Raw genomic sequence first — 12856 nt, 5'->3', positions numbered from 1 at the left:
AAAAAAAATAAAAAAAAGCATTCAAAAAAATAAAAAAAGATGCCAATCAGTGCCCACAAATGGGCACTGACTGGCAACCAGGGAAAATCAGTGCTGCCCCACAGTGTCCATCAGTGCCACCCCAGTGTCCATCAGTGCCACCCCACAGTGTCCATCAGTGCCACCCCACAGTGCCCATCCATGCCCAGTGCCCATCTGTGCCACCCATAAGTGCCACCCATGAGTGCCCATCTGTGCCGCCCATGAGTGCCCATCTGTGCCGCCTATGAGTGCCCAGTGCCGCCCATGAGTGCCCATCAGTGCCGCCTATGTGTGCCCATCAGTGCCACCTATGTGTGCCCATCAGTGCCGCCTATGTGTGCCCATCAGTGCCGCCTATGTGTGCCCATCAGTGCCGCCTATGAGTGCCCATCAGTGCCGCATACCAGCGCCGCCAATCAGTGCCACCTCATCTGTGCCCGTTAGTACTACCTCATCGATGTCCATCAGTGCCATCTCATCGGTGCCCATCAGTGCCGCCATATCAGTGCCCGTAATTGAAAGAGAAAAACGTATTTACAAAAAAATTAACAGAAAAAAATTAAAACGTAATTTTTTTTCAAAATTTTCAGTCTTTTTTTAGTTGTTGCGCAAAAAAAAAAAAATCGCAGAGGTGATCAAATACCACCAAAAGAAAGCTCTAATTGTGGGGAAAAAAGGACGCCAATTTTGTTTGGGTGCAATGTAGCATGACCGCACAATTGCCATTCAAAGTGCGACAGTGCTGAAAGCTGAAAATTCCCTTGGGCGGGAAGGTGCGTAAGTGCCTGGTATGGAAGTGGTTAATGAGTTAAAATTGTCCATAGTGTGCTATGTAACCCTTGTCTACACTTGGTAATGCTTGGTGGAGTTGTGACTGTATCCAAATAGATATTTCTTGGGTCATAGGATCCGAACGTCTCTACTGGCCCTGGAACCACTTGAGGGTTAAACTGGCTTTTCATAGCAGATTGAATCCCATTGGAGAAGAATGAGTGAGTGGCCAGAGAGAGATTAATCTATGCTTGGTATGATTGATGAGTAAAGTGATAGATGATGTGTAAGAGGGTGGGTGATGGATGTGTATGTGAAGAAGACAGTTATATATGAGTGGAGTGATGAAAGTATGAATGACTTGTAAGTGGAATGAATAATCAGATTGGCTTGTAAGTTGAGCAATGTGTATGCGAGTGTCAAGTGCAAGTGACATGAATGAAAAGTGAGTGGAGGCAAAGCGTTATAGAGTAACAGAAATAAACAAAAACAAAAACTAAAACGAAGCTGTAAAAATGTACAATTCTATAGAATAAGTTAACGTTTAGCTTCCACTGAGTTTAATCAGTAAAGGAGCAGAATGATGTCATAAGCAGAAGCCAATGGCCATTAGACACGTGCACACTGAAATATTTCATTTCGGAATTTCGTTTTCGTCCGAAAAATACATTTATTTAGTTACTCCCGAAATTCGTTTTTTTATGTATTTATTTTCGTTAAAAAATGCATTCGTCCGAAAATCCCAATTAATTAACCACTTAAGCCCCGGACCAAAATGCAGCTAGAGGACCAGGCCCCTTTTTGCAAATCGGCAATGCGTCGCTTTAACTGACAATTGCGGGGTCGTGCGACGTGGCTCCCAAACAAAATTAGCGTCCTTTTTTCCCCACAAATAGAGCTTTCTTTTGGTGGTATTTGATCACCTCTGCGGTCTTTATTTTTTTTGCGCTATAAACAAAAATAGAGCGACAATTTTGAAAAAAATACAATATTTTTTACTTTTTGCTATAATAAATATCCCCCAAAAATATATAAAAAAAAAAAAAATCCTCAGTTTAGGCCGATACGTATTCTTCTACCTATTTTTGGTAAAAAAAATCGCAATAAGCGTTTATCGGTTGGTTTGCGCAAAATGTATAGCGTTTACAAAATAGGGGATAGTTTTATTGCATTTTTATTAATTTTTATTTTTTTACTACTAATGGCGGCGATCAGCGATTTTTTTCGTGACTGCGACATTATGGCGGACACTTCGGTAAATTTTCACACATTTTTGGGACCATTGTCATTTTCACAGCAAAAAATGCATTTAAAATGCATTGTTTATTGTGAAAATGACAATTGCAGTTTGGGAGTTAACCACAGGGGGCGCTGATGGGGTTATGTGTGACCTGAAGTGTGTTTACAACTGTAGAGGGATGTGGCTGTAGGTGTGACGTCATCGATTGTGTCCCCCTATAAAAGGGATGACACAATCGATGCTGCCGCCACAGTGAAGAACGGGCAAGTCGTGTTTATACACGGCTCTCCCCATTCTTCAGCTCCGGGGACCGATCGCGGGACTCCATGAAGCTTTGGACCGGGTCACGGGAGCGTGCCGCGGGCGCGCGCCCGCAACCCACGGCTGGGTACTAGTACAGGACGTACCTGTACGTGGATGTGCCCAGCCGTGCCATTCTGCCGACGTATATGTGCAGGAGGCGGTCCTTAAGTGGTTAAGGTTGAATCTATTATTGAAGGCTTATGGTATCTGTCGAATGTTCTAAGAAGATTCAACGAAGCAGCTAAACTGTACGATGCCGCAATCATACATGTCCGGTCGAATGCTCCGCCCACAAGCTATAGAAGAATTCTATTGTTGTATGACACTAGTAATATTTATATTTATTAATTATTATTACTAGTCAACCAACTTTAGAATTCTAATATAGCCTATGGGCAGAGCACTTGACCATAAATGTCCGCTCACGGTGATCATATGTTTTTTAGATGCTTTGTCGAATCTTCATGTCTCTATAATGTCGAATCTTTTCTCTCTATGTCGAATCTTCATGTCTCTATAATGTCGAATCTTTTCTCTCTATGTCGAATCTTCATGTCTCTATAATGTCGAATCTTTTCTCTCTATGTCGAATCTTCATGTCTCTATAATGTCGAATCTTTTCTCTCTATGTCGAATCTTCATGTCTCTATAATGTCGAATCTTTTCTCTCTATGTCGAATCTTTTCTCTCTATGTCGAATCTTTTCTCTCTATGTAGAATCTTTTCTCTCTATAAGTTATGCCCTAATAACATATATAATACAATTATAATATATCAATATATAAATGTGCATCCATATATATTGATATATTATAATTTTATTATATATGTTATTAGGGCATAACTTATATTTATTTGCACGTAGCGCCCCCTACCCTACCTATTTCACATTACTGTTCAGACACTGTTCTAGGGAGGCTGCTTCTAATTTGTGTTAGAATTTTGTTTAATTCACATAATTACAGTTTTTTTGTGTTATCTGATCGGTAACATTAAAATTTTGTTCTGTGGCGCGAATTTATACCAATTTCATCTTTTCTCTCTATGTCGAATCTTTTCTCTCTATGTCGAATCTTTTCTCTCTATGTCGAATCTTTTCTCTCTATGTCGAATAATCTTGGACTAATAGAGTTAGGTTAGGCACATTCGACCGCAGGTTCGATAGACACAGATCGCTATTGTCACCGCCATGTCGAATCTTCTATCTGCATCGAACTGTTGTCGCAACGAAACGAAAATAAAGCATTTGGTTTACTATGGTTGTATATGTGAAAGATGAATTGTGGTGGGTTGCTCAGAGATTCTGCAATTTGCATACAGTTCAAACAAAAAAAGAAGACGGTTACGATAAAAGTCCACAACGAAATTGGAGGGTACTCCTTAGTCAGGTGAAAATAAAATAAAAAAAGAAAACAGATGCAGCCACCACAAGTGAGAATTAGTAATCTGCAATATATTACATTTTTGTTTTTGGGTTAAAAACCGCTTTAATCATGTTTCCAATTTGCTCAGCTATGACATGCTTAGGAGAACAAGTATTTATACAAAGGTCCTAATTTTGTAATTTCTTTCTACACTTGGGTAGATAGTAGACATGTGCAGACTGGAATATTTTGTTTCGTTTTTTCGTTTTCGTTTGGAAAATAAATTTATTTAGTTACTCCCGAAAATCGTTTTGATTTATTTCGTTTTTCGTTGGGGAATAGCTTTTGTCCGAAAATCCAATAATACTTGGTTTCTGTCGAATGGTCAAAAGAATATTCGACGGAACGTCGAATCTTTACGTCGAATCGTACATTTCGGTTCAAATATTCCGCCTACAAGAATTCTAATATTGTATGACTAGTAATAATGTCGAATCTATTCTCTAAAATGTCGAATCTATTTTCTCATAAATCAAAATCTATTCTCTGTAATGTCTAATCTATTATTTCTATAGTGTCGAATCTTTTCTCTATGATGTCGAATCTTTTCCCTATAATGTCGAATCTCTCTATATCGAATTTTTACCGCAACGAAAACGAAAATAAAGCATTTTTTATGTCGGATCTTTCGGTTTTCGTTTCTTGCACTTTCGTTATCGTTTGTTACAACGATAACGAAAAAAACTGATTTTCGGACGAAAATGCATTCTAACGAAAACTAATGCACATGTCTAGTAGATAGTTTATTTATCTATAGAACTGTTCTATTAATGAAAATATACGCAATTACTGCTCTATGGCCAGTTTAGATGCATAGCAGAGTGACAAGACTCCTTAAAAAAATGACTGAACAAATAACAGGAAATCTTACTTCGGCCTCAGGCAGCCCAGGACCTGCTTTAAGCAGAAAATGTACACTTAGTGCGACAAGTGGACTTTCACAACGTGCTGCCTTCATATGGTGTTGACAGCCAACCCCCTCCCCATAGCCAGTGCTCCAGTTTTCGCAAAGCTGCAGGCAACATGTTGGGGTCAGCCTTAGCCGGCTCGAAGACGATCATGGTCTGCCCCAGCAGGCCTATTTAAATGCAGCTGGTAGACATGTCCTAGCACTAGTATTCATAGTAGCCATGGAGAGGGAGCCCGTCACCTCTGCATGTAGGCCCTACAGCGTGAACCTTGCGGCACTGAACTCTGGATGCTAGATAAGGGCTTTCTGTCATTTACACAGTTATACCTGAAGCACAGGCACCATGTATTACCTCCAAATACCTCTATTAATCTTAAAATATTCTGTTCAGCAGGAGAGTACTTTGATCCTAGGTGCATGGTGAAATGTTGCCTGGATTTCAAGTGGCATTAAACCCAAAAGCAATTATTTATTATAATGCAGCTTACCAATTATTGGAATTGATAGCTGCATTCATTGAAATTTTTAGGCTTTCTTTCTTCTATCTTCATCTGGTGATCTGGCCAGTCTGTTTTTTTTTGTTTCTTCAAAAGAACAAGCTCTCCAGCAGAATATATTGGTTACAGAGATGAGACAAACCATTTAACACTAGCAGGGGTGCTTACCAGTGGCGGCTGGGGGGCAGCAAACAAGACGTCCCAAAGCCACCCCTGGTTGGTCGGCCCCACACTTACATCGCCACCCCCCTGGGCTTCATGCCCGCTTCCTCCTCGGCGGCTTCCCTCCTCCTTCCTTTGGCGCGGCGGCCAATACAATCGCTTCTCCTTCTGGTCAATTGGGTCTCAGGAGTCGCTTCCTGATTGGCCGGGAGGAGAATCAGGACGATAATAGCGAATGCAAATTCGGTATTGTCACACAACTGGGTGGACTCGGTGCTCTCAGCCCCAAGTTCACGCTTTTTTGAAGCCTCCAGCTCTAATCTTGTTCTGAAAAAAAACAATCAAAGTGTCCGGCACCCTGCATGTAGATTAGTGGCGGACGCATGGATTGGGGGGGTGGTGCCCCTGCCGCCACTGTGCCCCTGTCGCCACTGGTGCCCCTGCCGCCACTGGTGCTTACAATGATCAGCTTTTATTTAGTCATGTAAAACCTTTATCTTAAAGTGGATGTAAACCCTTAAATTTACCCATTGACGTGAACAGCCTTTGATGATACACAGAGATGAAACAAAACTCCCTATGTTTTGCATGTATATTTGCTGTCTTCAGCTTTTTACACTCTTTAGAAAGTGCAGATCATGTTAGAAATGTTTCTTCCTGCTTCAGAAGTAGGTGTGAAGTCTGGACTTACACTGTGTGTGAGCTGATTGGAGGAAAGACACCCCCGCCCCCTTCCACATAGGCAAGGGAATGAAGAAATTTAGACAAGCTTTCTGCTAATCTACCTCTAAGTTTCCTCCCTGACACAAATTTTCAGCTGCTTTTATCTCATGTGTAAAACAACTTGTCAGAAGTTATCACGCTGATAACAGAGGAATGGAGCAGAAGAAAGACAAGGCACTTAGAGTGTTGGAGAGAGATAAGTAAACACTACAGATATATGTTCCTAGGTCAGATTTCATGAACAGAGTTTACAACCACTTTGAAATAAAAAATTTTGGGCTGTAACTGTTTGTTAGCATATTTAAATCTTCTAGTACATCTAACCAGTGGCGGCCCGACCATAGGAGGTGCCCGGGCGCCGCCCCCCCCCCCCTCCTGTAGGCACAAAAATGTTTCCTGTGCCTTATTGTATGTATAACCTGCTCGGACTTGTAGTTCCCCATCTTCTCCTGGGGCTCAGGTGCATGCAATTCACCATCTTTGTCCAGTTTTTCTCTCACGGCTGGGACTTGTAGTTTCATAGATGGTGGATTGTGTGCACCTAAGCACCAGGAGAAGATGGAGAACTACAAGTCCCAGCAGGTTATAATATAAGGCTTCGAGGTGGATGGATGTCTGGACACCCATCCACCTCGGAGCCTTATATTATAACCTGCTGGGACTTGTAGCTCCCCATCTTCTCCTGGGGCTTAGGTGCATGCAATGTTCACCCATCCACCTCAGAGCCTTATTGTATGTATAACCTGATGGGACTTGTAGTTCTCCATCTTCTCCTGTGACTTTCGGTGCATGCAATCCACACCCATCCACCTTGGTACCTTGTATTATAACCTGCTGGGACTTGTAGTTCTCCATCTTCTCCTGGGGCTCAGGTGCATGCAATCCACCTTCTATGGGACTACAAGTCCCAGCAGTGAGAGAAAAACTGGACAAAGATGGTGGATAGCATTTACCTGAGCCCCAGGAGATGATGGAGAACTACAAGGAGGATGAGTGGTCATGCCTGGGGGGGGGGGGGGGTGATTGCTGTGTCCACCACTACCCTGCCATGTGTATAGTGTAGGACTGTAGCTGACCTGATTGGAGGGGTTGCAGAATGCATATATTTGCTATTTAAAGGGTGCAGAATGCAGATATATGCTATTTACAGGGTGCAGAATGCAGATATATGCTATTTACAGGTTGCAGAATGCAGATACATGCCATTTGCAGGTTGCAGAATGCAGATATGTGCTATTTACAGTGTGCAGAATGCAGATATATGCTATTTACAGTGTGCAGAATGCAGATATGTGCGATTTACAGGGTGCAGAATGCAGATATGTGCGATTTACAGGGTGCAGAATGCAGATATGTGCTATTTACAGTGTGCAGAATGCAGATATATGCTATTTACAGGTTGCAGAATGCAGATATGTGCTATTTACAGGGTGCAGAATGCAGATATATGCTATTTACAGGGTGCAGAATGCAGATATGTACGATATACAGGTGGGAACCCCTCATTATGGAGGGAACCCCTCATTACTTACAGTGTCATTTTTCAGTTTGTTTGCACTGATCTGTAAGGTTGCAGAATGCAGATATGTGCTATTTACAGGTTGCAGAATGCAGATATGTGCTATTTACAGGGTGCAGAATGCAGATATGTGCTATTTACAGGGTGCAGAATTCAGATACGTGCTGTTTACAGATTGCAGAATGCAGATATGTGTGATTTACAGGGTGCAGAATGCAGATATTTGCTATTTACAGGGTGCAGAATGCAGATATGTGCTATTTACAGTGTGCAGAATGCAGATACGTGCGATTTACAGGTGTCATTTTTCAGTTTGTTTGCACTGATCTGTAAGGCTGCGCTATATACCATGATCTGTGATGCTGGGGCTATATACTCTGTCCTGTGATGCTGGGGCTATATACTCTGTCCTGTGATGCTGGGGCTATATACTCTGTCCTGTGATGTTGCGCTGTATACTCTTGAAACTATGAGTGGAAGCAAGTGGAATACAGGGGACAGAGTAGGTGGATTTTATAAGGGGTGTTCTATACAAGAAGTGGGAGGGGCCAAACGTGGAGGGGCAGGGTCTTGCACCCCCCCCCTCATCCTAAAACTTCACCAGCCACCACTGCATCTAAGGCCCCGTACACACGACCGAGGAGCTCGACGTGCCAAACACATCGAGTTCCTCGTCGAGTTCAGTGTTGAAGCCGCCGAGGATCTCGGGGGGCCGACTTTTCACATTGACTAACGAGAAAATAGACAACATGTTCTCTTTTCGGCCCGACGAGTTCCTCGACGGGTTCCTCGCTAAAAAGTGTACACACGACCGGGTTTCTCGGCAGAATCCGGCTCCGACCGAGTTTCTTGCTGAATTCTGTCGAGAAACTCGGTCGTGTGTACGGGGCCTTACACTCCCCTCCCCCCAGACTATACAAAGGTTGACCCTGTGCTCATTCATCCAGAGTTGGGGCACTGTTATTCAGGAGGTATGTTCAATGCTTCCGAGCATGCGTCAAATTGTTTCAGAGAATGCGTCAGAATTTTGCGAGTCGGAATTGCTAAAGACAATCGGATTTTCTAAAAATTTGACAACCAGATCTCAATCTTTTGTTGGTGGAAATTCCGACAGCAAAAGTCAGATGGAGCACATCAGACTTTTGCTGTCGGAATTTCCAATCGTGTGTACCAAGGGGGTAATTCTAAACTGACCACTAATGTTAGAGTGGACACCAAGTATGCCACATTACTTATTCTTATATTTAAAACTTTTTTTGATGCATTAATCACGTTATTGTATCATAAGCTGTAGGCATATTTGTCTTTTAGTTCCCCGAGAACCTGAATTTTTTTTTAAGGGTTCTTTAGGGGTAAAAGAGTTGAGAAAGACCAGAGTATATGCGCAAAGCTCTGACATTCCTGAGAGAATCTGGATATTACCTGGCCTTGTCAAAGTCAATAATGTATGTCCATACCATGCACCATGGACAGCCATCATTTTCTATGGGCAGACCTGTGCATATATAAATACTAAATAGTCACTCATCTTTTAGAATGTTGAGCAACGTAATGAGAGTCAAGTCTGTACCTGAGGTTTGTGCTTATTACACAGTTTAATGTGAATGGCAAAGATCAGTGACTCAAAGCAGTACCAAAGCAGTTATATTATGCATTACATTACGGAATCAGTTGCGTTATATGTCACACTGGTGGAACACCTAATCTTGAAGCATGCAATTCTGCAAGGTAAAGATATCTAACTATGCATCCTTCTGTAATGTAGGACATCACATGCCTCTCCATACCTGAAGTGCTGAGTATTGTTGATGGCTTGGGGACACTAAGGTGACTAAGAGGGGGTTGGGGGTCTGGGGGGCAGGGGGCATTTGCAGTGATACCATCAGTTTGCCAAAATAAGCAAGGTGAAGTTGTCTCTTTAGGAAGACTATTCATGGCCAAATGACAGGAGGCTCAAATCACAAAGTTATCATACCAGGATAAGTATCTTTATTTTCATAAAATTACAGCTATTTTTGATCTAATTAAATTTACAGTCACATGGCTGAAAATAGAGGGCCAGATTCACGAACAATTACGGCGGCGTAACGTATGTCCTTTACGTTACTCCGTCGCAAGTTTTCATCGTAAGTGCTTGATTCACAAAGCACTTGCGTGTAAACTTGCGGCGGCATAGCGTAAAGCTGTCCGGCGCAAGCCCGCCTAATTCAAATGGGGCGGGCACCATTTAAATTAGGCGCGTTCCCGCACCGGACGTACTGCGCATGCTCCGTTTAAAAATTTCCCGCCGTGCTTTGCACGAAATGACGGCGCCCCAATGTAATTTTTTGAACGGCGACGTGCGTAATGTACTTTCGTATTCCTGGACGACTTACGCAAAAAAAAAAAATTGAAATTCGACGCGGGAACGACGGCCATACTTTAACATGGGCTGTCTATTGTTACACCACCTAAATAGCAGCCGTAACTTTGCGACGCGAAAGGCCGACTAGCGACGACGTAAGAGAATGCGACGAACGCGCGTACCTTCGTGGATCGCCATAAACAGCTAATTAGCTTAACCGACGCGGAAAACGACGCGATCTCCACCCAGCGGCCGCTGAAGTATTGCATCCTAAGATCCGAAGGCGTACAAAGCCACACGCCTGTCGGATCTTAGCCAAATGCCGTCGTATCTTTGTTTGTGAATTACAAATAAAGATACGACGCGGCAAATTTGAAAGTACGCCGGAGTATCAGCAGATACTCCGGCGTACTTATTCTGTGAATCTGGCCCAGAGTGCCTTCGGCTAGTGTTATGCCTCGTACACATTTTTGGACTTTTGATCATGCAAAAGTCCGTCGTGAGCTGGTCTGAAGTCCAACGGACAAAAAGAAAACAGAATTTCAATATAAGGTCCGTCGGACTTCCGACCAAAAAAGTCAGATCCTCCATCTGACTTTTTTGGTCGGAAGTCCGACGGACCTTATATTGAAATTACACGCGGTCGGACTTTCTGAGAAAAAAAGCCAGTCTGACTTTTTTTCTCGGAAAGTCCGGCCGTGTGTACGAGGCTTTAAAGCTTTGTGAATTGAGCCTAGGGTCTATGTAAAGTCCACCCCCAACCACCTTAATTTCATAGCGCTTCCCTCCATCCACAGCAGCAGTCCCTGCAAAATATCTGCTGATGGCTGCTGTTGGAGCTTAGTGGAAGTACTGACTTCACCCCCTCCATTAGTTCTCAGGCTTAGCATCACTTCATTATAGTAGGAGGTTACACACTCCTCCAAACCTTGAGGCATCGGGTATTTGTCAACCGTAGCATCTAAGTAAGAAACATTGGTAGGGAACACTGTAAAGTATATATGAGTTCAAAAAACAAACATGAAATATAATACATCTTACCAGACCTGCAATGCGTAAATGTGATTAGCCCTTAGTGCTATGTAATACGTAGCTTCTTATGTATATGTAATATGTAGCTTCTTATCTGCACATACTGTGGGCCAGATTCTCAGTCAGCGGCGTATCTTTGCCCGGGCGTAACGTATCCGATTTACGTTACGCCTCCGCAACTTAGACGGGCAAGTGCTGTATTCTCAAAGCACTTGCTCCGTAAGTTGCAGCGGCGTAGCGTAAATCGGCCAGCGTAAGCCTGCCTAATTCAAATTTGGATCAGGGGGGCGTGTTTTATGTAAAACTACTGTGACCCGACGTGATTGACGTTTTTTGCGGAACGGCGCAAATGCGCCGTCCGTGGAATTTCCCAGTGTGCATTGCTCCAAAGTACGCCGCAAGGACGTCATTGGTTTCGACGTGAACGTTAATGACGTCCAGCCCCATTCACGGACGACTTATGCAAACTACGTAACTTTTTCAAATTTCGATGCGGGAACGACGGCCATACTTAACATTGGTACGCCGCACTTATGCCTCATATAGCAGGGGCAACTATACGCCGGGAAAAGCCTAACGTAAACGTCGTAACTTTACTGCGTCGGCCGCGCGTACATTCGGGAATTCGCGTATCTAGCTAATTTGCATACTCAACGCGGAATACCACGGAAGCGCCACCTAGCGGTCAACAAAAAAATGCAGTTAAGATCCGACGGCGTAAGAGACTTACGCCTGTCGGATCAAATGGATATCTATGCGTAACTGATTCTAAGAATCAGGCGCATAGATACGACGGGTCGGATTAGGACTTACGACGGCGTACATGGCGCTGCGCCGTCGTAAGTCCTTTCAGAATCTGGCCCTCAATGTCTGCTACTATCTGATGGCACAGCGTGAGTTTTGGACAGGACTGTAAAAGTGGAGAACACTGGGCTTTCCTAGGTGTATCCCGTCAATGACATTTCACTTTCCGGAAAGTTGTTTATGTCTGCAGTAAAAAAGTGTTCAGCCTTTGTGGCCCCGAAGCCTCGTGTCTTTTTTTTTTTTTTTTACCTGTTGGAAAGTTATAGACTGACAGTCACTCACCCTGACACACAAAAGAAGACGGCGTTTCCCCCGGGTGTACTCGAGCAGTTATAAACACGACCCTTTGCTCAGCTTCAGACACCAGGTTCACTGGAAGAAAGAGACAGGCCTCATCAATTCAGAGCCGCAGATTGGAGCATTAATATTAATATGTCCCCTTTTATTAAAATACGCCATAAATTATAAATTTCTTTCAATCCATTATTAAACAAATCGCCGGCACCCTCTCCTCTTGTCGCTAACGGGAACAGGAAATGACACCTTAAGCTTGCTGAAATCATATCATCGTTTGGCTGAAATTAAAGGTGTTCTGTAGTCAGATTTGAGGATTAGGCATAGGAAGGAATACATAAATGAGGGTTTTTGTTTTTGAGCATAGCGGATCTAAAATCCTCTGGTAACCACTGACCTGGTACATTGGAAACAATGGAGCCCCAATGCCATGCCTAATTCTACCCCATGTATAAAGCAGGCCTTTGCAATGCTGTGCTGCAGCCTTTTAAGGGTTAAAATAGACTTCAAGGAGGCACCATATTGCCTCCCAGCAGCCAGTCAACGTTCCCACTAAAAAGCAATCAACTGCAGATCTCTCTTAAGCGGGGTGGCAATCACAACCACAAGTGTAAACGAGCCCTTAAAGGAAACCTTTACTCTAATGCCACGTACGCACGACCGTTTTTTATGACGTGAAAAATGTAAATTTTTAAAATGGTCATTAAAAACGATCGTGTGTAGGCTCCAGAGCATTTTCATGAAGTGAAAAATGGGCATTAAAAATTTAGAACCTGCTCTATGTTTTGCGTTGTTTTTCACGTTGTGAAAAA

The 12856-nt window shown here is 43.1% G+C and overlaps 1 protein-coding gene across 1 annotated transcript in view; it reads right to left on the bottom strand.

Moving 5' to 3' along the window:
- Positions 1-12856, bottom strand: part of AGBL4 (AGBL carboxypeptidase 4) — a 2019815-nt gene that overhangs the window by 469287 nt on the left and 1537672 nt on the right. The window contains exon 6 of the mRNA XM_040360525.1: positions 12033-12122. Within this exon, the coding sequence (XP_040216459.1) occupies positions 12033-12122 (90 nt within the window). The remainder of the gene's footprint in view (positions 1-12032; positions 12123-12856) is intronic.

Source organism: Rana temporaria, chromosome 7, assembly GCF_905171775.1.
Source record: "Rana temporaria chromosome 7, aRanTem1.1, whole genome shotgun sequence".
Lineage (NCBI taxonomy): Eukaryota > Metazoa > Chordata > Amphibia > Anura > Ranidae > Rana > Rana temporaria.
This window is presented reverse-complemented; position numbering and strand designations above follow the sequence as displayed.